Below are 25321 nucleotides of genomic sequence, written 5' to 3' on the forward strand. Positions count from 1 at the left end.
ATCACATGCATTTAATTCGTGAACTGCTTCCACAAGCCTTCAGCCCAAAGTTGTGGAAATCATACAGAAACAGCTGTTTCTGCCAGAAGGCACTTGTTTGAAACCTAAGTCACTATAGGAAACAACTCCTTCCTGACTTTGCGCACAGACTGTATGGATGCACACAAATCTAGAAATTAAAATTTTAAATCCTTTTCAAATCAAAGGGATATTAATAATTTGGCCTGCATTCAATTCTGAATATCAATGAGATTACAAAGGTAAATAATTAATACAGAGGAAGAGATTGGTCCAGGACAACTAAATGAGTATCACCGTTACAGCACGAAACAAGAAACAACTAGTACTTATATCAACTTTTTTTTTTTTTAAGTCAAATACTAGTCCTAAAAGATCAAACTTTCTGTAGCTCCTCCAAGAAATAACCTTGTTTCTCTTGACAGCTGAACCATGCGACCTTCATTCCAGCAGACCTGCTATGAAGCTTTTGCTTCAAAGGAACAATTAAGACTTCTACCTACCTGCTAAAGCCCAGCTCCTTTTTGTAACACCATAGGACAGAGGGTCTGGCCTTTACTGTTGCTTTAGACAACATGTGGTGAAGTATTACCACCTGCCAAAACAAATATTCATGAACAACTGTATTCACAGTCTAACATCAAGGAGCAAAATACTTTTCTGTTTTTGATTTTATAGGCCTGTCATCTACCATTCAACCCTGCACAAAAAAGAACAGTCATTTGACATGCTGTGAAGGTTATATTCTTGTTTAAACAGCCCAGTATAACAACTGCCTTCTCCACATCAGCATGACATTGATGACACTGAATTATACCTATGTTACCTTTGCAGTCTTCTTTAGCCAAACAGCTAACAATTGCACAAACAGAACTGATTATTCCAGGCTAAAGGCATATCCTTCCATTTCTCTCCGCACTAGACTTTAGCCAACATTTCAAGCTGCTTCTCCAGTTTGACAAGTTTTCATTTTGAGTTTTAGCTCCCCAGTGCACTGGGCAACCTGCTTCAATTTTATGTAGCCTGCAAACTCAGTAAGCACATTTACTATTTTAATCCAACACATTATTGAAAGCATTGATTACAACCAGACTCAGGATATGTCCCTTCATTACTCACAGTATGGACCTGTCCAATTTAACAGCAAATCAATAATCACTTTCTCCAGATAGCATTGGCCAATCAGTTTTATCTCCATAATAATAATTAACAAAATCATATTTTCCTAACTTGATTATGAAAATATTGCATAAAGCAGTACTAGAAATCTTACTAAAAATCAAGGTATTTAATGTGCTACCCTATCTACAGAGACTGTTATCCTGTTTAATATATATATATATATATTATAATATATATATTATTGGTCTAACATGATCAATTATGAACACAATTATGATTAGCAGCACCTAACCAGTTCATTAATTTCCAGGTATTTAACATACTTACGTATAGTTGACTTTAGTTTCCTAGAAACTGAAGCTAAGAGAGTCACCTTATCTTAAAACACGTTATAATTTTTACCCTGCTGGTCTTCCCTTTTCCACTTGGGGGACAGGGACATGTCCAAAGAAGGTCTGGAGAGAATGGAGTTTACTGGCCATTCTTCTCCATGTGCTGTTACCAGGTGCATCCAGCCCAAACTCTAGTGTGGGTTTGCAGGATGACTCACTGAGCAAAATATGGCTTGAGTGACAAAACTGTACCCGCTTTTCAATTTTACATAGATATGAAAGATGCTCCCAGTACTCGAGCAATTAAATAGCTTTTTCACTCGTTAAGAAGTCCTCTGTTTGCTTGAATCTTCTGCTAATTATGCCTCTAGTTATTTCTGTTTAACCTTTGTGAGGTTCTCAGACAAGAGGAGTTTAACGTTAACATTAAAGTCTCCTAAACCTAAAACGTTTCTGCTATTTGTTGATGTTTCTGCATCATGGATCTGCCCTGCCAGAGACATCATGTTTAGTTACCTCTTATATACTATAAGCTTAGTCACATCATAATTTCTTTTTCCTTTGTTTTGTACAATTTTAAGACTTGATTAAAAAGAAAAAGAAAATTGGGGGGGGGGGACGCAGCTGGACCCGGGTGCAGCGCAGCCGGTCTCCAGGCAGGGCTCCTGACCGCCCGGCTCGACGCCAGCGTTCCTCCCCGCACCGCAGGGCGGCGGCGGAGTCACCTGGTCTTTGCCGCGGTCCCCGACCACGACGAAGAGGGTCCGGTGCCGCTCGGCCACGCCGTTCTCGATCAGCACGCGGATGCGGTTGTCCACCTTCCTGCGCTGCATGGCGACGGCGGCGGCGGCGGGGCTCCCCCGAGCTCCCACGCGCCGGAGGTCGCCAACGGCTGCCGCCAACGGCTGCCGCCAACGGCTCCCGGCGCGGCGCGGCGCGGGGCACCACGTGGGGTGGGGGCGGCGCGGGCGCACGTCGCGCGCGCCGCGGCGCGCCAGGACCCCGGGCGGTGTCGGCGCGGCTGCCCGCGGCGTTCGCCTGCGCCGTTCGCCAGGCCGCGGCCAGGCGCTTGCGCTGGTTTCGCTCTGGGCGGTGGCGGCGGCGGCGGCGCGTTCAATCCGTGACGAAGACCCCGCGCCCCTTCCGCCCCGGCGGCGCCGCGGGGGTTCCCGCCGGGCGGCGGAAAGCGGGCGGCTGCCGGCGTCCGCGGCCCGGCCGGCAGGATCGGCAGCGGCCGCGCCGACCCGGTTCCGCGTGAGTCTCGGCTGCAGCCCGCCCGCCGCAAGCGCCGTGCCCCGAGACCCTCCGGCGCCCGCCGCCTCCACGCGCCCCGCTCGGCGAGGCGGCCCGGGGCACAGGCGTCCTCGGCGGCGGGGGGGAGGAGGAGGAGGAGGAGGAGGAGGAGGGGCTCGGGGCGCGGGGGCACCGGCCCTTCCACGGAAACAAGGCCGCAGAGAGCAAACCCGGCGCTGCGGCGGCGGGGCCGCAAACCCTCGGGAGACGCCGTTCTTGGGAGACCGAGCGACGGAACCCAATAAACACTAGCAACTTTGGTTCTGAATAAAACTAGGTAGTTTGTAACACTTAAGCTCCATTGTTTAATAAAAACCACAACCGGTAAGTTTTCTATACAAAATTGCAAGTTGCACGACAGGGGAGCTGCAACGTGAAAACAATTCATCAATCTGAAGTGGTTTCAATTCTAGGAAGAGACGGAAAATATTAAACGTGTTCTAGAACTGACCGCAAACCTATTCCTAACAACCTCAAGTCTGTAACGTTAACCTTCAGTATCAAAGGTGAGCCAAGCTATTTGCATAGATATATTTATTCTTAGCTTTCAGTACTGCCAAAAAGTTTTGAACAATGAATTATTTAAAATCATGTTACATCATATGAAAAAACGTTTAATTCCACTGGCAATGTTTGATGCATTTGGGGATAGATTTTAAAATCTAGCAAAATACGATAAAACTATTGAATTCAAAATGACCGTAGAACAGTATTTTTGGAGGAGATGAACCCAGTACTAAGACCAAACCACCGATGCAACAGAAGCATAGCAAGACAATTTAAGGTATAGGCATGAAGTATTTGCTTAAAAGGGAAGGACATAAAGCATTTTAATAATTTATTTGTCAAGTGTTTACATAAGCCATGGACCAATTTGTTTTAAACGGAGTTGAAGAACTGCAAAGATGTATATACAAGTACATTTAAGGCCATCGGAAAATTTGAACCTGACAACTAAAATATAATTCTGAAGACTTGTTTTATGGTTGATGCATTACTAAAATTTATTCTAAAACTGAATAGCTTCAGAGAAGAAATACATTTTCATTTAATAGGAGTAATGAATTAATAAAATTTATCTTAATATATAAAAAGTTTTAGGTGTACTCTTGATCCACTAATGGGTATTCTTAACACATACTGCAGAAAGAAAAAATCAGCCACCGTAGTTGGAGCCAAGTAATTAAACCTATTCAATTATTTTAACATGAAAGAATAGGGCAGAGGACTGGGGACAGACAACCTAACTTTTAAAGTTAATGGAGTAATAATTATAGCAACAGCTAACACTGATAAATTTGATTTCAGAGAAAGAGTTGAAACTCACAAGTTAGATCAAAGTTTTCCCAGTAGTCAAACAGTGGTCAAATTGGTTTTAGGATGTGGATTTTGGAAAATGGCTTTTCTACTCTCCATTAAGGCCTGGTCTAAAGAGCCACGAAAAAATTAATTTCATTATATTCAAAAAGCCTGAGAAAAAAAGTAATGGTATTTCTTCCCTTAGAAAAGCCATCTAGTAGTTTCAGAGATTGCTCTTCATATGGAACTTATGTCATAGCACACCAAAAATCCAACATCTGGTTTCTGAATTTTGCAGAAATAGAGACAGAAATGCAAGATGCTGCTTTTAAGTTTTCATAGAAGTATACAAGAGTCAGGGCTTTCTTTCATTTATGAGAGATTAATTTACTTAAGAGTCCTGTACAGTCTTGTCATCATTGCAGATGCCTTCTTTCCCTTTAACGGTAGAATAATTTGAATGTAGCACTGATCCCCAACCAGCCAGGTTTAGTGGTTATCAAAAACAGGAAAGCTTTCCTTTTGAAAAATGTATTGATTGGAATGATAAACACTTGAATGCAAAGAAAAGCAGTACCTGCAAACTGGGGAGTTTGAAGGGACCATCACCCTCTCCCCTGCTCCTGGAAAAAGTTTGACCAAACAGAAGCACAAAATCATAGTTTAAATGTTAAGCCTCATTCACAACTGCCGTGAGTTCAGACTGACATTAAACTGAGGAGTCTTCCCATAGTTAATGTCAAAGGTTATTTCATTCTGCAGCTGAATCCAAGAAATTTGAGACTGTGAGGAGGCTGGTCAAACATTCAGACAGTGTTGCTGTGATGAAACAGAATTTATAAGGAAATTTTGTCATTTAGAAAAAAAGAAGTTACAGGAAACTACAAAATTTTGCAATGTGAGAGTTTCCAATGATGCTGCAGAGGAAAATCATACCTAACATTTAATCCCAGGTTCAAAAAAAAGGGGGGGGGACAGGGGAGGCATTAATTTCCCCCTAAATTTAAAAGGAAAATCTTTTGAGGTTTGTTCAGTATCATTTCCTGGTTGTTCTTAATATGAGGCACTGATTTTTAGGTCCACCAGTGGTAAAGAATACCGACCCACTCCCATCCATAAAACTTACCTGGTGACAAGGTCAAGTGACCTTTATAGTTCCACCTATATTCAATGCAGATGGAATACTGTAAAATCAGGTGCATAGATTTGCAAGACTAAAATACAGTCTTTTTCATATAGCTGCTAACCTCAACCTGATCCTATCTATAAATTTGTAACTTCAAGTATCTGTTCAGATACTCTGCATACACCTTCTTCAAGAACAGTTTTGCATGAGCAGAAGAGTACAGTGCAGTACAGTATTTTTCAAGAGTGTAATTCTAATAGCCTCATTAATGAGGCTAAGGACCCTCTCTATCTATAGGAGATAGGATGGCAGAAAACTGAACACAGCACAGTTCTGTTTATTATATTGACTCCAACACCTGCATCTCAGATGACTACTAGTAACCATTCTTACAAAAAGGAGGTAAGATAACTCAGTTACTTAGCTCAGACAGTGCCAGAACTTTGAATAAATAGAAAGACCAAGATTTTTCTGACCAATTGTTTTTTTTATCTTATTCTGCTGAATGCCAGAGGTTTTGCCCTGCTTGCTTAACCAATCATATGAAAATGCTGCTTTCTCAGCATCGTTTATTTTCTCAGTGCTTGTCTAGGACTAGAGCCATTTCAACACCTTTTCCTCACCAAACATCGTTTGGAAAGAGGGAAGCTTGACCTCGTACCCATTCTCCAAAGACAACATGGATGAAGGTGACCTATAATCCAGACACAGAATTTGCCTATCTAGCAAGTATTGTAGATAGGACATTTCAAGAAGATAATTTTTAAGGTCATGAAGTTCTCTGAAAGTTAGAAAGTACCAGCAGAATACATTACTGGCTAACAAGTCAAAATCCCTCTCAACAGTTAGCCTGGCTGACACAATGTTTTAGAGATTGCTGTACACCATAGTCTCTTGGGGCAGGGAGGGTGGGTGAAAAACAGAACAAGTCTAAAACTCTCTCTCTACAGTGAAACCTGGAAGTTGTATTAGGGAACAATTCTTAAGAGAGACAGTATACAAGAACATCCAAGTAAAATATAGGACAAAAGAGGTGTGAGACAGAAGTTCATGATTCTTGAATTAAATATGCAAGTTGTGGGATATCTAGAAAGGATCCAAGTTTCCCAGACACAGTAACATTAAACAAACATCTGGATACTCTACAGCCATTTCTAACTGATTTACTCAAGAAATATTGTATTACAGACAAAAGGAAATAAGACACTGAAGCTGAAAGTTGGTTCTCATACACATACTACCATATGTTATCACAGCCTAATAATATTAGACAAATAAACCCCAGGAAAAAACAAAAAGAAAAAAAACAAAAACCACTATCTCCTCATAGTAGTTGTATATGCAGAAGCCAGTCATAACTGGTCTGTTACATTCCTAGGAGACTGATTCACAGGAGAATCAAGTAAAAATACCAAAGATAAGGTGTGCAAGTGATGTGTCTACATACGGGCTCATGAATAGTGCTTAATTACACTCATTCCCTCTTTTCCAATCACAGGCATCAGGCTTGACTAATCCTTAAGCTGCAGCTCACTAGACTAAATGCAGTTCATGTCCTGGCATCCAAAAAGGGCTCTACAACAGAACCAGCCCAGAACTGCCACTATTTTGCCTCGGTACAATCACTTCTTGTAATGGTCATTGTTCAAAACAAGGTCTTTTAGAAGCAAAGGTATATAAAAGTGCTTGCAATCTGGATGCAACTCCGATCTAGAGCTAAGCTAGGGAGGGTGGATACCAAAGCGCTCTTAAGTTCTCACCATTTTCTATCTAAATAGAATTCTTTAAAATGTGCAGTTCTGCACCTGCACTGCAGTGGGGGAAAGTGTAGCAGAAGAAACTATGGATAGGTCCAATTAACCATGAAGCTGACACACAGATCCCCTCAATAGGCCTGAAAACCAATTAGCGAATCTATATGCCATACTGTGATCCAAGGCAGTATTTCAGTACACTAGCTGCATTTATTGAGAGGAGTCTGTGCAAATTCCCAAATTAACTATATCACAATTACTTGTTTTATAGTTATTATAACACATCTCCCTCTATCACCATACAGAGGAACAGCTACACTCAAAACCATTTTCATACATGAAAAGCTTATACCTCGAATTAGAGGCCTCACAACTACCCACATTTTATTAATACACTTATGTTTAAAAACAACCCAAACCCTAAAGGGGAATGTTTTCATCCACTCAGTGGTCTTTAATTCAGTATGCTGCAACTTTACTGTGAAAATATGAGCTGAAGAAGCATTAGGTATGCAATGGAAAAAGCAGAATAGCTTGTATTCTACCAAACATTTAAAAGTAAGCTTGTGGGGAGGAGGGGGGAAATAAGTCAGTTATTCTGTATGAGTTCAACACTAAAGTTTTTTTTATTTTTCCAGTTAAAAAAAAAAAAAAAAGGGAAAGAAAGAAAAAAGTTGGGACTATTATCTCAGTAATAGCTTCCTACAAAAGACACAGAAACCAAACTTCTCACTGGATTGCAGTTTCTATCATTATACTGGTAAGGAATGTTTCTCAGCCTTGACTAACTGCTGCTCCTAGCTATTAGCATCATTTCAAGATGCCTGTGTGTAATATTGTCTTCACAAGCTTGTGACTTTTCTCAGTAAACACAGATTTCTCATTTGTGCTCTTCATACATATAACATGTCAAAATGTAATTACTACTTATTTATATGGCGTTTCAGATTATTTCACTATGAAGTCAAAAAATCTGCCTAAAAGTTCTGAAAATTCAGTTGTGATAAAAAGTAGAAATGACTTTCCGCATGAAAACAACCTTCAATTTTGCATGTAACAGCACGTAGCTGTTCCTTAATGTGACCTTTCCACAGATAGGAATTATTTTATGAGCAATACTTAACATATAGCACTTGCATGTGCTACAGAATGCAAAAGAACAACCAACACCTCTATGGAGGCAGCTATCAACATATTCTCCCCACTGCAGAGAGAGTGCATGTGCGCAAAAGGTAGGCACAAGTGATTTTCCAAAGATTATACAACAAGTATGCAGTAAAACTCAAATAAGACTTGTTATTTTCCAGCTTCTAGTCTTATGCTAGTTCTTCTATACATTGCTGCCTTGATGAAAAGGAAAGTGTCCATAAAGAAATAGTTTCCCAGAACAAGTCACAGCTACTAGAATAAAGTAAGAAAAGGAGTAAGAGGATTTACGTCTATTCTAGCAGGAAAAAAACCTTAAGCATCACGCATTATGTTAAATTTGTTTCAGTCGTTGAAAACCAGTGTTCCAGGATACAATTTTTATAAACATGTTTTATTTGTCTTACTTATACCATTAGAACTGTAACTGCTGGCTGTCATTTCCCTTAAAAGGGGAAATCAATTCAAACACATACTGGTGCTTTTCAAAAGATAGCAATTAAAAGGGCAGCAGCAGCGGGCATTTTGAGATTTCTTAAAACCTTCAAGGCTGCAGGAAAGACGAGAGGACATGTGACCAAAAGTGTTATGATTATCCATTAGAGATTTCCATCAGTACCGGCATCAGTTATTTAGGTGATAATACAGCAAGGTCAAGTATTAGTGACAGACAATGTGCAAGTCATAAGGAATGATAGAGAGTACCAATCCTTACAAAAGTCATTGCTATCAAAAAACTTAAGTGTGTTCCAAGGAGATATCTAAATACTTCACATCAAATATACAGTGGCCATCCAGATTATATCTCACATTTGTTGCAAAATTTTGTTGAAGTGCCAAATCGAAGTATTGTTGTTCATGTTGTTTTTAAAATCTACACAATTACTTTAGCAGTTATGCAAGCGATTTTGTATCCTTAGCCACAGTACACAAACCCTGGTCATGGGGAGTGCTGTAGCTAAGGGAGATTCCTGGTTATCAAAACCTGGCTATAAGCCTATTTGTCTATTTAGGGATATATGCACCACTACGCATCTTTCACTGTTCAGTGCTTTAATTTAACAAGAAAAAGCTGAAATGCAGTTGCTCTACCAAGCCACACTTCACTTTCTCTATCCTTCTTTCACGGGAGCATTAAATTCTGTCAACTGCCACCAAAGTTAATCTTTAGGAATTTGCAGATTTTTTCCAAAATTGTTGCATCGCTTTTAAATGTCAGAGTGAGTCTTTGCTTTTTCCTGCCACTTCAGGTAACCATGGAGATCGGATCACCCTGAAAATTGCCTTTTTTTCTTTACTCTTAGCAAGGGTGAGGATTCTGAATCTCATGTGCAAGGCTCAAGATGATGCTTAGGACAGAACATGCAGAGTAAACGTCATTTCGTTTCTTTCCATATCCAGGCAATATGAAGCTGGCAACTGTAGTCCTGTCATTATGGGTAATGAAAATAGTCCCTTTACAACAAACTTCCTGTAAGGGAGAACAAATAGATAATAACTCTTCTGGTAACATGTATAGTACACTGGCCAGTGTGTTTTTGGCGTTTAATGTAATCCTGTGAATTTGTTTAATTCACTTGCTGAGCATTCATTTGAGGCATCCCTCTGTTTGGTCTTGGGGGCCCTCCACGACCTAAAAAAAAAGAGAGAAAGAGAGAGAGAGAGAGATGGCATGAGGTCAGGCTGTTTTTAAAAAAAAAATCCTAAAAGCTCTGATTTAAATTGGGTAAGAATTCCCAGGTCTGTCTAGGCTATTAATACATGGTTCAAAAAAAGCCATTTCAAATCAAAATTCAGCAGTAACCAACCTGTCATGGCACTTTTCATTTTTTTCCCCGATATTTTTTCCCTTAGGACTGCAAAGTTGTAATAATTTCAAGTAAAAAAAACATTATCAAGTCGTGAAGATATCAACAGAAGACTAAAATTAATTTTTTACAAAAAAGCAAAGCAGTAATTGGTTTAGTGTATTCTAAATACAAACACAAAGCCAGCCAATACCTTTTTTGCTTCCATTTTATTCTTCCTTTAAAAGCCTCCTTTTAGCTTACATTCTTAAAATATGGGAGAAGTAGGTCACCTGGTGAATCTCTAACATCAAATCATCTTTTAAACAGATTTTTACCTGTACTTCACTGTCAATGAGCCTCAGGAATCTTACTCATTTTAGAGGTGCCTTCTATAGCTCATGGCTTCATCAGTCCAACACTGCAATATAGTGTAGGGACTTCAGTAGCAAGATCGTCAAGGATGGAACTCTCTGAAGTATATCATAAAGCCTCAAGCTGTCCTCCCTGACAATGCTGTGAGGTGGTAACTGGTTTCCCATAGAATTTTCTGTATGAGACTGAAGACAGTCATTACCAGAAAAGTCTACTAAAATAAAAATGTGAAAATAGTGTTGAAAACTCAAATTCAAAAGTTCAATTGCAGGTTCATCACACGCATGGTGGGTTTTTTTTCCTCATACAAACAAATGGCAAACACTAACAAAGAAACTACAGGAGAACATACCTCCACATGCTAAAAGTAATAACAAATCTACAGGCTCTAGGAACAGATAAACCAAGAAGGAAAGTTTTGTATCCTTAGATCAAAAGAGACCTCCGCAACAGATGCGGGTAGTACATCTTTACTGAAACAGAACAAAACATATAATTTTGAAAGCTTAAAGCCAGATAAGATTTTTAAGTAAATCAGATCTTAAGTCCTGATAAGCCTCTCCAAAGAAAACCCACCACTTTCAGGCTTTCATTTAACTATATATAAAAAAAAAAAGCAACTAAATATTTCTGCTATAAAGACAATTAATTATGACACTTAAAAATTTAACTTCTTTTCAAAGAATTCCTCATTTCAACACCCAACTAAACTTCCATCAGAACTTCATAAGATAAGTCAGGTTGGAAGGGACCTCAGAAGGTCATGCAGTCCAAACCCCTGCACAAAAGCTGGGCCAACTCTTGAGATAACTCAAGAGTTATCACGAGTTATCATTCTTGAGTTACCTCGTGGAGCTCCCCGAGGTCCACTTTGTCCAGAGCCACGCTTGAAATTCTGTTGATAGCCATCCTGAAACACAGAAATGGAAGAGAAAAAAAAGTTACAGAGTAAGACCTGAGCAATTTGTTATGTTTCAGGAAGCAACTAATTGTAACTAAAATTTTAAAACTTTTAAAACAATCTGCACTGATGAAACTTCTAATGTCAATAGCGTCAGCATAGAGCATTTTATTAGTTGAAATTAATCTGAAGAAAAAAAAGATCTTATTCCTACTAGTATCTAGCAGATATAATAAAATGTAAAATGACAAATCTGCTCTCCAATTAAAGGATATTTCGTTCAATGTGAACAATAAATGTAAGCAGATCTATTTACTGACACATTTTTTCCTAACTACATAAACAAATGGATTTCTTAAAGCACTAGTCAACAAATGAAGCAACATTCTAACTGCAGGATCAAAATATGTTGTTTCATCTGTTTATAAATACAGGCATATACAAAGATAGGCATTTTCCTAATAGTCAGTCTAAGCTTTAAGTAAACTGAACACATTTCCTACGAATAATGAAATTCTGTGCAAATTTCAGATTAGGATCAGCATTACAGAAGACAGGCAATCCCAAATAAGTTTGCAAATTCATTTCAATGACTAAGTTCTTCCTAAAGATCCCCTCCTTCTCACAAAGCTGTGAAAACAGCTTAAGTGGGAGCTCTTCGCAATACACTCAACTTTGCTTTAGTTGCCAGAATGGTTCCTTCAGAGACAAATCAGCTAAACATAACAAGTTTCTCAATGATAACTAGCCATTTGTAATTTTTTTTCTTCTGTTCGGCACCTGAAAACTATCTTCATCAATAACAAAAAAAATTCCTGGTAAAAGTTTTCATTAATTCATCTGTACTAGTGCTTCTGTTGATGTCTACCTTTTTATTTTATTTCTAGACTGTCACCACTTAACAGTATCTTACCCGCTGGTAGTTGGAGTAATCCCGAGGAGCATTAAATTGGGGCTGCGTGTAACCACTATTTGGAGTGTTGGAAAATGAAGGACGGTAGCCATCGTATCCTCCTAAGGAACAAGATATAAATCTTCCACTTGAAATGACAACCTGTTAAGTTATGCTATCATATTAAGAAAGGTCACAATGGACTTTCTACCTAAATCTAAGGAAGAAATCTTTAGTAAGTACTGTTTACTTGGAGGTCAAGTAAACACTTGCAACATCAGTGCTAACACTAATACGTGAAACAAGAAGGAAGACCTATGAAAACTGAGGAGACAACAATTTGACATGTTTCTCCGGTAATCTGAGGTTCGATTTAAACCACATTCAATCCAGAGCTAAACATAATACTGGAATCCTAGATCTTAATATAACAGTTGGAATCTGCACGGCACTTTTCTGCATTCCGTAATGCAAAAAAATTTCTATTTTTTATTGCATAGTTTTTTTTTTGTCCACTCTCCAGAAATAACTGGAATAGAACAGGATTAGAGAATATTAAAGCGGTGTATTTATTAGTCTAATCTCAGAATACTTGACTAGAAAATAGTGCATCTTTCCTAATCTAACATACATAACCTAGCCATTTCTGTAACATTGAAAGATCACATAAAATAACCTCCAGAATCATGTAAGTTCATTTATGCACAATATCATTCCTCTACCTCTGTTAAATTCCAGAAATGGCCTTTTTGTTCTCATATTTGTACATTATTCAGCCCATTCTCAATACAATGAAATACGCAAATCATACATACGAAATATGTAAATATATGACTTATAACTAGAAATTAAAATAAACTCTTGAAACATCAACTTGTAGCTGAATTAATCACTTAATAGTTGTGGAATATTCTGCTCTGAAATACTTCCTTATTTATTTATACTCTCAGCAGCATCTAGATGCCTGATCAACTTAACACATAGCCTTCACCATATAACAAAAAAAGCTAATTTAGGTAGGCAATCTAACCAAATTGTTAACATTTAATTGCTTAAGCTAGAATAAACAGAATTATCATCACAAGTTTAAATAGTTTTCAGACACGCAACTACAGTATTAACAAACAACGTCAAACCCCAAAAAACAAAACCCCCAAAGCAAAAAAAAAAAAAAAAAAAAAACAAACCCCCAGGAAACAAAAACACCCCAAAGAGACAAAAACAAAAAACCCCAAAAGAAACAAACAAAAACAAAGTAGGTCAGGTTAAGACTGAGTATCTTGATACTGGCTTTCCAGAAAGAAACAGAAGTCAAATAAGATGGTGGATAAATCTGTTTACCTCTAAATCCATTTGCTGGTCCCCTGTAACCGTTCATTAATCCTCGAGCTCCACGTGATCCACCACGAGACACTCCCCTACTGTTATAGTAGGGCTGACTGTTACGTGGAAATCCAGTATTCTGTTGAGGAGGTTGCTGGTGGTTACCTGCCACTTGATGAGTCTGGTCTGGGGAACCATGGTAAGTACCAACGACTGTAACGGAAGGGGAAAAAGAAAGAGGGAAAAAAATCTGTAGTGTAAGTCTGAGTTTGTATTTAATGTTCTCATATATGCTCTCCTCTAGTTCAATGTTCAAAGCTCTGATTTATCACCAAACACATCAGTAAATGCTTACCCATTCAAAGTGCATGACTGCTGATTTAAGTCAATGTCAGGAAGTCTATAGTGTTAGCTCAGTGACAAGTATTCCTAAAGCAAAGACATACTTTTCCTGTGCTATTTCATACCTTTTAAAAATAAATCAGCAACACAAAACTTTGAAAAACTATTACTAGACTAAATTATACCCACTCCTGTATCTCTCTCCCCTCTGAACAGACCCTCTGACAAAGGATTACTAAGAAGTACTTGCATCCACTTCAACTAAATTCACCGTGCTAGGTCTAACCACATTGACTAGAGGCAAGATTGATGGGAACATTTAACGTAAGGCAGTTTTGACTGTACAGGCTGGGCAAAGATTCTTTCTTTCTTCACAATCTGTAAATTGGGAAGAAGGATGGCAGGATGGATAGCTTCAGGGATACAGTATAAAAACAGAATGCTTTTTTGAAATAAGGGACATCACAACATCTTTATATCATAGGAATTGTCACAAACGACAGGACTATAAAAGCGATCTGAGGGTCATAGGTTCAGTAAGTATAGTAATAAATGAAACTAAGTAAAACTGAAATAGTTGAAAATTTAGCCTGCTACCAAATGCTAAACTGAAGTAAAGTACGTAAGTGATAAGCTCTCCTCCATTTCACACACAGGAAAGTAAGATTTCTCCTCCATCAGCCAGCAGGGAGCACAACTTAGTTCAGCTTCACTGAGATACACAGTGCTGCTGAACTTGTGTACATCTCCTTTCTTCCCTGCTTCCTGTCTGTTCTTACAGTGGAACAGAGAAAAATGGTTATCTAAGTTTTAGAGTTCTTAGCATATGCAAGTTTTGTTTGAAGACCACTGCACGGTCATCATATCAACAGTTAAATTTACTTAGCTGTAACAGAAATTTAATCATTTAATACTACATGGCCCGCCTTTATCATCACCATTCCCAATCAGACTAGACTGATTCCCATTCACCTACCATTCAGACCATCCTTCTGCCTGGCACTTTATATTGTTGATAAAAAAATACACCTGAACATTCAAAGTGTTTCTCCCTCTTCTTATCCACCTGCCACAAAACCTCACCTTGCAAGAAAGGCCAACATTCTAGACCCTGAACAGTTACGGAGAACAATAATTAAGCTCTTTTCCCTTACTCCACCTTTAGCAGCTGTTTAGCACTTCATTCATCACCTCTGTCCTGTATCCTTCACATGAAATCCCTCTCTGCAGCTGCAAACTTTATCTGAGTGGGAAGTTAAGGGAGAGTTGGAGGAAGAATAAATTCATACATAGAATTTATTTTACTTTTTTTTCCCCTCCAAATAGCTGATTTGGAAAGCATTTTGCCTGTTGTGCTCAAATTATGGATCTTACGTCTGATTTTAGCAAAAGGTTCCAGATCTTTATGAGTCTTAAATCATCTTTGAAGTATAAATTTCAAACCTTTCATGCATGAAATCTGTATCTGAATCACAATTCTATCTTAATTTCCCTTCAAAATTTGTCATCTTAAATAGTCCAACCAACTATTTTTAAACAAATTTAAGAATCATCTAAACTTAACATTAGCAAAGCAAGTACTCCACTATACTGCTTTCATCTTTAGAATAATCATGAATTAAGTCATGAATTAAAAACAAAAAAAAAAAAAAAAAAAAAAACAAAGCAAACAAAAAGAACTTAACGTCCACTCCAAAACCATGTAACAACCCAACCATATGTAATTGAATCAAGTAGCAAAATTTTTTTGGCAGTTGTAGAGATGCACACTAAATTTCACCCTGTGCTGGATATTCAAAGCAAGCAGAATATTGGGGGTGCAAAATGAAGCAACAAAAACTAGCATTGTCCAGGAGGAAAATATGGTAAGAGTAGGAACATTTGAGGATATGTGACATGCTTTGCTTCACCTCCTAGAACTTCACAGCCTTAACTGTCTGCTTCCTGAAAATATCATCCTCTGAGTTTTGACTAAAACACATTTACCTGTCTGGAGCTGTTCTTGCTGAAGATCTGATTGTTCTACTTGGTGAGGCTGACTGGAGAAACTCTGGTTGTAACTGGCCTGGTACTGATTTTGTTGCTTAAGGGTTTCTGGCTCATTGACAGGAGGAACAGGTGCATTCATGTTGAATACCTATAATTTAGAAAAACAGCTCTCTGCTTCACTCCATCTTTACAGTTCCTCATTGCATAAAGTAAATAAACATGCAAGACAGAAATGCAAATAAACAAAAAGTATTTTGTATATCACTGATGCAAGCGTTGTAACAGCAACAAAAAGAATGATTACCAAAATAAACATGCATTTACTACTTACTGTTTGCATGGATTGGAATGGAGCTGCATTAACATTGATTCCGCTGCTGTGCAAAGGTTTGCTAGATCCAGCCTGGAACACTTGGGGCTGGGTTACAGTGGGAAGTGATGATGATGACGGAGTCTGGTCTGCATTCAGTGACATTGAAGCCTAATAATTAAAAACAAACAGCATTTTAGCAGCTTTTGAATAGTACCGAAAATTAGCATCAGAACACTTTATTAAAAAAAGTTAAGAGACAAGGCCTCAATTCACCTCAACAAATGAGTATTTTCTACTTCAGCTGAACAGTCTCACTGACGACAGCATAATGGGAGAGGAAAAACCTAGCAGTCTTCTCCCTCATTACCTTGAAACACAACTAGAAAAAACTGAAGGGGGAAATGAACAAGTTTCTGAACTAACAACTCCTAACCAATGTCAACAATAAATCATATTGCCTAAAATAGCAATATGGATCTCATGTGCTAATGCTGAAACATTACTTCTAATTAAACAGTTAAGATAATCTAGTAGACAATTCAGTAAGTTGAAAGTCCTACTATTAAGGATACAGGTAACAGACAGGCTCAAAATTTTGAACTTAATGGAATGGAACTGTCCCTACTGATAGATAACTAAAAATTACAAAGCTTTGTTTTCAAAGAAAATGTATACTAATGTTAAATCATAGAGTCCTCCCCACCCCATGAAATCTGACTTGCCTGAATCTGGTCAATTGATTCTTTCTGTGGCCGTTGCTCTGTTGTGTGAGAAGGCTGATACATGGGTTGGGAGGCTGTATAACCCTCACTTGTAGAAGAAACCAAGGGAACCTGACAAAATAAACCCCACCACCACCAAAAGCCATCATAAGTCAGCTGACACTCACACAGAGCTTTACAAACAGTATCAGAGAACTCTGGAATGAATGATACTCCAGCAAGTTTTTACTAACATTAAAAATTATGTACTCTTCCCCCTCAGCTACCCTCTTCAACTTCTTCATTTCATATATTCTGACATTCATATTCCCAAGTCAAATTTTATTCTGTGGGTATTTCTGAATCAAGTGAATGTGTATTTGCTTGAACTGAAGATAAGCTTCCTCATTTGGTTACACAATCAAAAACTGTAACTAAAAGCTGTAAAAAAAACTAACAACCCCACCAACCACACCCACCACAAAAACTCCCCTACAGGGCATCCAGTGAACAGAGGACTTCACATTTAAGGCTGTTGGGGACTTTAAGAGGAAACTGATCATCAGTGATGGGTCTGCTCAAATCACCTCTCTGAACATTCAAAAGGAAAAGCAGAGATAGTTTAGCCACTGCTTGCAAGTCTCCTAAGAGAATTAGTAGCAGCACTGGCTGAAGCAAGGGAAAATAAGGTAAAGAATACATTAGGGTCAGTCACAGGCACCACTTAACACTGTAAAACAAAAGCTCATAAGGAGAAAACCCTCTGATTTTAAAGTTATTCTATATCCACAAATCAACAATACTGAAAAAATAGACCAGGCACACCTAAAGATGAAAAAACATGCATGCTCAGGAAAAAATACCACATTCCTGTTGCTACGAAATGAGTGACTTAAACTTTCAGAGCTTATCTGGACAAGATGCAGGAAGTGGTTTACACTAACATCAGTCTGAGACATACAATTTGCTCAGATTTTTCCTTCTGATCTGTATTTGTAGAGATCAAGATTCATTACTTGAGATCAGCAGAGTCCTTCAGAGATGGCACAATCATGAAACTCTAACCAGTGGAAACTTCAGTAAGAAACATATACCATCTTAACGGAAAGGGTAACTTTTACATTGCAGCAGTGCGAGATTGCACTTAACCTGGAATTGCAGTAAAGCTCAACTAAAAACAGCATTCTAACTCAGAGTGAGAGCTTTACAACCCCAATATTGAAGTATTATCCAAGAAAGCAACTGTGATTAATTCTTAATAGAACAAGTCTAAAACAACAGAAGCTAAATGATTAGCCTATCAAATCTATTTGTGGCCTGACACTTGCTTGAAACAGCCCAGTAGCTACATACTAACCTTTAATTTTGTTCTTGGCATTTCTGCCACTTACAAGCAAACAAATAAAGGATAATTTGTTTCCATGTAAAACAAAAATATTGCTTCATATAGCTTAGCATGAAAACTAATAGGCAAATATTGACTTATGTCAAATTCTTTCTTAGTCCATCTTGAGTAGAACAGACAGGGAAATCATAAGTTAAAAAAACCTTTAAAATTCACCAGTGTCACATGACATACGCATCTGAACTGATGGGCGCCTAATGCTCAGCTATGCGGAAGTTTACAGAAAGACCTAGGAAAATCACATAAACACAATGAATTTTATGACTGAAGTCCAGGAAATCCACTGGTCCATTCTAATGGGCATAACAAAATGGAACTGCTCCAGTGCTTGTGCCCTCAGGTTTAAGAGGCCTCTAACTCTAAATGCAGTTTCCTCAATAAAGTCGTACCTCAGCCTTCCAAAAGCGGCAATGCCTAATAAGACTCCATTACAGAAAACCTGCACTGTCTTATAAGTATTACTAAATACATGTTTTATGCTATGTAATGACAATGCTGAAGAGATACTGAAGAAAAACAGTTTCCCAAAATTAGAACCTCAGCTTTTCCTTCAAGCTTCCGATAAACTTAGGAATCAAATCTTATTAAGACTAAAGTCAATTAAGAATCCAAAACAATTTATTAAACATGGTACCTGTGTAGCTTCTGGTTGTACCGGAACTTGACTGGGTTGGGCAAGTCTCGACTCAGCATGAACTAAAATAAAGTAATTTTAAGTAATATGCAGTACAACTAAACTTTTTACAGAATAGCCTTACAACTTTATCCAGTAACTTTGATACTCATCATCATGAAATCATCATAAAGATATTAGCCCCTTTAGCACCGAAGAGTTATATACAAAGTAGCAGATATATATTCTATTAAAAATGTATTTTTTCTAAATTGTCCAAAATAATTCAGCTATTTCAGAAAACAAGTTTAAGAAAAGATATATTTTACCGATTTTAAAAAGTTTATGTTCCACACTTTTAAGGAAAACCTAGAAGCAACAGAGAATTACAGATCTATAAATAGTATGCCTCAAAAGTGCAATTGCATTTCCTGAAAAATGCACTTTAACATTACTTATTATCAGTTGTGATGATCCATTTACTATATAACAGTAATTGAAGCATTTCTAATGGATGATTTGAGGCTTCCTCAATATTCTCTCTTAGGATTTACCACTACAAACCTGGCGGACAAACCATCTGTGGCATGTCCAAATTCTGTGCTGGATTCATGGGCTGTGCAGATACAATGGCAGGATCAAGTGCTTGGTTCTCAAACTCCAGCATAGAATCCTAAAAAAATAAATAAAATCCAATTTACTGCACTCTTAAAATATTGATGTTCTGTGCATAGAAATGATAAGGTCACAATAAAGAAAGTACAAAATTAATCAATTCATGGTTTTACAAGATTTGAAATAAAAACTCTAAATATATTTATCACAGTGAAAAAATCAGTCAACAAATACAAATTAGTTTTTACCTGACCAAAAATAACTAGAGGCAGGTTTTAAGGATCAGACAAAATAGTAGGTGATTTACTCTTATTCTTCATTCTAAATTAGCATTTGCACTTTGTAGTTAAGAAGGGACTAAACATACTAGGAGCAAAAAAAGGAACGCAGTAAGCACATGCCTCACTTCTTACTAACTTGTTTACTCTATTTTGTGGAGAAGGAGTCGAGTTTTTTCTGATAAGTCCAATGCATTCCCAATGCATTTCTAGTTCTTCTAATTTCAGATGTAAAGCTGCTAAAAACTTCAGGAAACCCTTTTGAGAACTTTTGAAAAGCATTCTAGAAAGGGTCTATTCATGTTTTCTAGAAAGCTTTTATAACACAAAGTTTAAAACTAGTTTAAAGAAAGAGGTATTTTATAACTAGTCTCAGTAAGTGGCTTATGCTACAGCATCCACGGATCCACAACTTCCTGCCTTCACTGTGTATTTACTACAAACAAGAACTAAGGTTCAGTAACATTCTAATTGTACTTTCACAGCAGCATGGGCTTGAGACTTTGGATGAGATCTTGGCTGTACAGCACTATAAGGTTTTCAAGATCATTCTGTTTTTTCAAATAAAATGCAGCAGGCTCTTTAAATTATGACTAGCAGGCTCTTTAAATTATGACTAGCAGACAGAAAGTGTTACTTTGTTTATTGCTTCCATCTTGATATCACCACAGTGAATTCATCATACCTGCATGAAGTTATATGGGCCCTGCATCTGTGCCATAAGATCCTGTACTCGCTGTCTTCTAACAAGAGGGTCTGCCTGAGCCACAGTAGTGAGCGTGTGAGGTTCAGGAACTGGAGGAGATGCAGCTTGTGTCTGTTGCTGGAGTGAATTTACAACCTAGTAAAGAAACAAGCAATTGACTGAAATTTCAGCTCAAGCTTCACACAACACTGTACAGAAGAGAAACAAAATGATTCAATTGTTTTTGTAATTTATGGCAATTGTCCAATTCATTATGTAATTACAACAGTATTTCTGAAGAATACTATAACCTCTTACAGTCACATCAATATGCCCAGTTATTGACCTGAATACTCCATAGGACTAGAAAGTTAGGGCTGTATTTATTCAACATGTTATTTGCTCTCCTGCTAGTCTAACTATTTTTCATTATGAACCAGTCAGAACTTGTGAGTCTTCCTTAAGGTTCCAAAAAAATTTAAGTCTCCTTAGTCTGACTTGAGTTCTTCAGTGCTATCCTACCTGAACTGATTTCTGGTCTCAGAGAACAGCAGGCAGTGTTGTTAGGCAGAAGATTCCAAAATAATGGGAGAGTGGGGAAAAATAAATAAATAAGGCCAGAAATAGAAGCACAACTACAGTGGACAAGGAAACTCAAAGAGACAAAGAAAGACTGTAAGAACTTCACCATACATAAAAGGGCAGACAGGATTAACTAGACGTACTTCAGCACTGGCCCGGAAGGTAAGAAACAGCAGGATGCTTTCACACACAACCTTATCAAAGACAGCAGAGTAACAAGGAAAGCTGAAGAGAAGTATCTGATAACATCTGGTATCAAGCTGTTTGAAAATTCAGACAGTTAGAAGAGTGGCTGAAGTGCAGAAAAAGTAGCACTTTTACATTCCTGTTTTGTTCTTTAGGCAACTACCATAATGCAGAAATGCCATTGTCATTTCGCATTCACATCACTTGTCCTTCAAAAACAGGACTGCTGTCAATAACTTGTCTACAGTTTCTCTACTGCCAGAAATCACTCTAAATACCCTATTATTTGTTAATAATCTTCCACATAAACAGGCAAGCCTTAAACTTACGGTTATACAGTACATCATCTAGCACATATGTACTTGAAAGTTCAACATAATTAAACTTACATATAATATCCAGTTTCTTATTAGAACTGTAGAAGACAGATGCAGTGCAGTAGTCATGACAAATGATTACCAGTCTGTAAACTTCAACTCCTTCTTAATCACCCTCAAAGCTTACTTTTTTTTTTCTTTTTTAAAACTTCTCAAATAATCCTCAAATTATCCTCTAACAGTTAGGTGCCTACTTGCTTGGATATCCAAACATTATTCACATGTAACATGCAACACCTGCAAGCGCCTACAAGTTTAAAGTGGCTTTTCCCTTGAACAAATCCCTAACCACATCTATACTCCTCTTTAAGATTCCATTCACAAGTGTCAGCTGTCTAAAGATAAGCTCTTTTGAGAATTCCTGGGGAAGCATACCCTAATGCTGCCAATAGTGGAAAAGAAGCATGATGCAACTCTACTTTTCTGTATTATACAGTCTCCAAACTTCAAATTATGGACTATTACCAAATTAAACAAGAAAACCCTGTGAGCAAAAAAAGTTCTTTTTGAAATGTTATTTACAGCACATATATGGCACCCTCTCAAAGCATAAAGCTTTAAAACAAGAGAAAACAAAAAATCAGGCCAGAGGAGTAGATAAAACTTCACAGGTAAAACCAACAGCTACTCACCTCCTATATGGTTTTAATAAAAAGTTCTTAATTATTTGACTTTCATCAGTCAACTTACATAGTCCAAGCCATTCATAACAATTTGGTATCTTCAATAATCAAGAGTATGAACAGGGACAAAATTTTATCAATCCTTTTCCCACAAATACTACAGTACCAACCACAGATAATGCTTCATATTTTAGAGTGTCTTTTTCAAACCTCTTTTTTAATGTTAGAAGGAATTGTTTAAGACCTACTACTTTAGTCTTGCTATCCCTACCAGGTAGTTTGACAGTGTTTAATCATGATGTTAAACTTTTGTTTAAGTTGCTAACACACAAGCTCTATTTCCAGCTTTTTAACTCAATTTGCTTCATGAAAGAGCTACAGAAATTACTTACGTATAAGGATCAGCATTAAGAAAGAAGGGGGGGGGGGAGTGACCCAGCAACTTGCTGCTCAACCAAAACATCTCCCTTCATCTGGTGCAACAGTAGCAAGACAAAAAAGAATTTTTAGGAAAGCTGAATCTCCCAAAAGTGCTTGACTCAAAGTCCACTTCTACCACCTCAGTAAGTAGAGCTGCTCAAACAGGATTAGAAGAGAACGAAGGCCAGGCACAAGTGAAAAGAGGAGAGGTAAGAACAGAAGCTTAACAAGACCATAGGTCCTCCAGAATGACCTTGTATTCTGGCATTCACAGAACATAATTTTCAATTTTGCACAACACAGAGAACTCTGCACAGAACAGGCTCAGTCACTGAGATAGTCATTAGAAAGGGATGAAGAAAACAAACATTCAAAACTATGACCAATATAAGACATCTTTATCAAAATTTAAACACTATTTCAATTCAAAGATAAATTTGCCTTGAGAACTCATATGCAAATTCATTAGTTTAAAATGCATAGAGGGCTCGTATAGAAGCATCATGTGAGATGCTGTCACTTCAAACTATTGATGTACTACAGAAATCTCAAACGTATCTTCTCCACTTGATAGCTACTGTAGAAAATTTATGTGACAGACAGCCTTCTTCATCAACAGCAACAGAAATCTTCTACATAAGTGCTCTTTCAGAAACTCATCTTCCAAAATACCTCAGTTATCATTCACAGTTCTTAATATACTAAAGCTACAACTATCGAGCTGAGGCACAGAAAAGCTCTCTACAGTAAATACCACAATCTTCCCTAAAGACACGTCAATTCCATTCCTGTGAGGAATGAGATTTTGGTGCAAGAACAGCAAGAGTCATTTCCAAGAACAGTTATTTTCAATTTCCCCTTCTTGTGTTAAAATCCATTAGAAAATAAAGTTCTTAATTATGAAGAAGCAGTTTGCAACCCTAAATACTTCTAAATCGCTCACTATATAGTCCAAGAAATTGGGTCAAAAAGGAGAACCGACGTATGTATTCTTACTGCTTTTATTATTCTATAACAAACAAAACTCGTATAACCCAGGTTTAACAGATTAGTAATGAGGTATGAAAAATTACGAACTTCTGAAGTAAGTGATACAAAACTACAAACTGTATCCTTTTACCACACTAGTACAGTTATTGCATATTATTTCTTCCTTGAGGACATGTCTGAGTTTTCAACTGTGCAACACGTAGCCTTAGACTTTAAGAGAAGAGAGAAACAACAGGCTTCAAGCATAACAGTATTTCCCATACACTCATGACCTCATCCATACTACTTATATTAAGGACTACACAGGATTGGGCTACTCAGGACACTTGCCATAAACACATCAGATATGTTTCAGAATAGACAGAATCCAATCAAGTCTTAAAGAGTTCATTTTATTGTAATCATTCAAGTATACTCTCCAAAACATGCATCCCTTTAAAGCATGGTTTTAGTGGAGTTTTTTTTCTTTTGTTTTAATTCTTAAAATACCGTCATGGAATGTGATTTAAAGTCTTTTAGTGAGCGAACAGAGTACTATGACAAGATACCATCAGAACTGTTTACACATATGGCAAAGTTGTTCAGTTCCTTATAGAAGCCTCTCATCCATCCTAAGTATTATTAACTTAGTCCAGCATAGGGCTATGAAGATGATCAGAGGGCTGGAACACCTGCACTACGAGGAATGGCTGCGAGAGCTGGGCTTCTTCAGCCTGGGGAAGAGAAGACTGAGGGGGGATCTTATCAATGTATGTAAGTACCTGAAGGGAGGGTGTCAAGGGGATGGGGACAAACTCTTTTCAGTTGTCCCACGTGACAGGACAAGAGGCAATGGGCAGAAATTGAAGCACAGGAAGTTCTGCCTGACCGTGAGGGGGAATTTCTTCACTGTGAGAGTGACGGAGCACTGGACCAGGTTGCCCAGAGAGGCTGTGGAGTCTACTTCTCTGGAGGTCTTCAAGGCCCACCTGGATGCAACCCTGTCTAACATGCTCTGGGTGACCCTGCTGAGCAGGGAGGTTGGACCAGATGATCTTCAGAGGCCCCTTCCAATCTTACTGATTCTATGATTCTAACTCTCTTAATGGTCTTCAACATTACAAAATATGAATTTAATCTAGACTGAATATAGGATCCAGCAGAATGGACAGTATCAAGATAGCTCCTCCTTCTTTACCTCTGCTGATGAATTCTTACTTTGCTTCAATGCTTAAAGAGCTTGAATATACTACATACAATTAAAGGGAAGAGAGTCTAAAAAACTGACCACCTGGAACTTGCTGAGTTCCACAGACTAATCTGCCCCAACACCAGAAAGACACAATTCATTTATGTTCTTAACAGAGACATAAGCACCAAGTGTATCAAAAAACTTGAAGGACTGCATATGACTATTCCTTTCAGTGTGCATGAAGAACACACATTCTAGCATAACAGAATGATTGACTTAGCATTTCAAACTAAACTGGGAACAGATTTCAATAGCAACATACCACCAACATCACAAGTGAACACTCACTCAATTGCAAAGTAATAATGAGTTGAACGTATCGTAAGAACAGTATTTCTTAAAAGCAAAAAGATGAGAAGCACATTTAGGTATATTTTAAGAGAGAATTACATGTATATGCAGTTTGCCATAGAGAGGATTTGAAAGACAGATTTTCAGTGGTCTCTCCATGGAACTGCACAAATGCACAACTATGCCATGCTGTCTGCAACTATGCAGCTCAACTGAAGTCCTACATTTGCACCAAAGTGTTTTTTTTTCTTTTATCTTAAGTCTCCAAAAATACAATTCCTAGCTTTTAAATCTCATTTGCTCAAGTAAGTC

The 25321-nt window shown here is 37.9% G+C and overlaps 2 protein-coding genes and 1 long non-coding RNA gene across 8 annotated transcripts in view; 1 reads left to right on the forward strand and 2 right to left on the reverse strand.

Moving 5' to 3' along the window:
* The window catches only part of NAT10 (N-acetyltransferase 10), a 46829-nt gene extending 44460 nt beyond the window's left edge, over positions 1-2369 (reverse strand). For all 3 annotated transcript variants that reach the window (XM_062576392.1, XM_062576393.1, XM_062576391.1), the window contains exons 1-2: positions 2198-2369; positions 522-613 (exon numbers count right to left, since the gene is read on the reverse strand). In XM_062576392.1, the coding sequence (XP_062432376.1) occupies positions 522-613; positions 2198-2305 (200 nt within the window). In that variant the 5' untranslated portion in view covers positions 2306-2369. The remainder of the gene's footprint in view (positions 1-521; positions 614-2197) is intronic.
* An 814-nt stretch (positions 2370-3183) lies between these two features.
* On the forward strand, positions 3184-5879 carry LOC134140522 (uncharacterized). Its single transcript, XR_009958423.1, has 2 exons — positions 3184-3271; positions 5772-5879. It is a non-coding gene; the product is annotated as an uncharacterized LOC134140522 (long non-coding RNA).
* A 458-nt stretch (positions 5880-6337) lies between these two features.
* Positions 6338-25321, reverse strand: part of CAPRIN1 (cell cycle associated protein 1) — a 37298-nt gene continuing 18314 nt past the window's right edge. For all 4 annotated transcript variants that reach the window (XM_062575809.1, XM_062575810.1, XM_062575808.1 and 1 more), the window contains 10 exons: positions 20310-20465; positions 19296-19404; positions 18753-18814; positions 16735-16845; positions 16031-16180; positions 15697-15847; positions 13387-13581; positions 12067-12167; positions 11099-11162; positions 6338-9723 (listed from right to left, as the gene is read on the reverse strand). In XM_062575809.1, the coding sequence (XP_062431793.1) occupies positions 9659-9723; positions 11099-11162; positions 12067-12167; positions 13387-13581; positions 15697-15847; positions 16031-16180; positions 16735-16845; positions 18753-18814; positions 19296-19404; positions 20310-20465 (1164 nt within the window). In that variant the 3' untranslated portion in view covers positions 6338-9658. The remainder of the gene's footprint in view (positions 9724-11098; positions 11163-12066; positions 12168-13386; positions 13582-15696; positions 15848-16030; positions 16181-16734; positions 16846-18752; positions 18815-19295; positions 19405-20309; positions 20466-25321) is intronic.

The sequence above is a fragment of the Rhea pennata genome, chromosome 5, assembly GCF_028389875.1.
Source record: "Rhea pennata isolate bPtePen1 chromosome 5, bPtePen1.pri, whole genome shotgun sequence".
Lineage (NCBI taxonomy): Eukaryota > Metazoa > Chordata > Aves > Rheiformes > Rheidae > Rhea > Rhea pennata.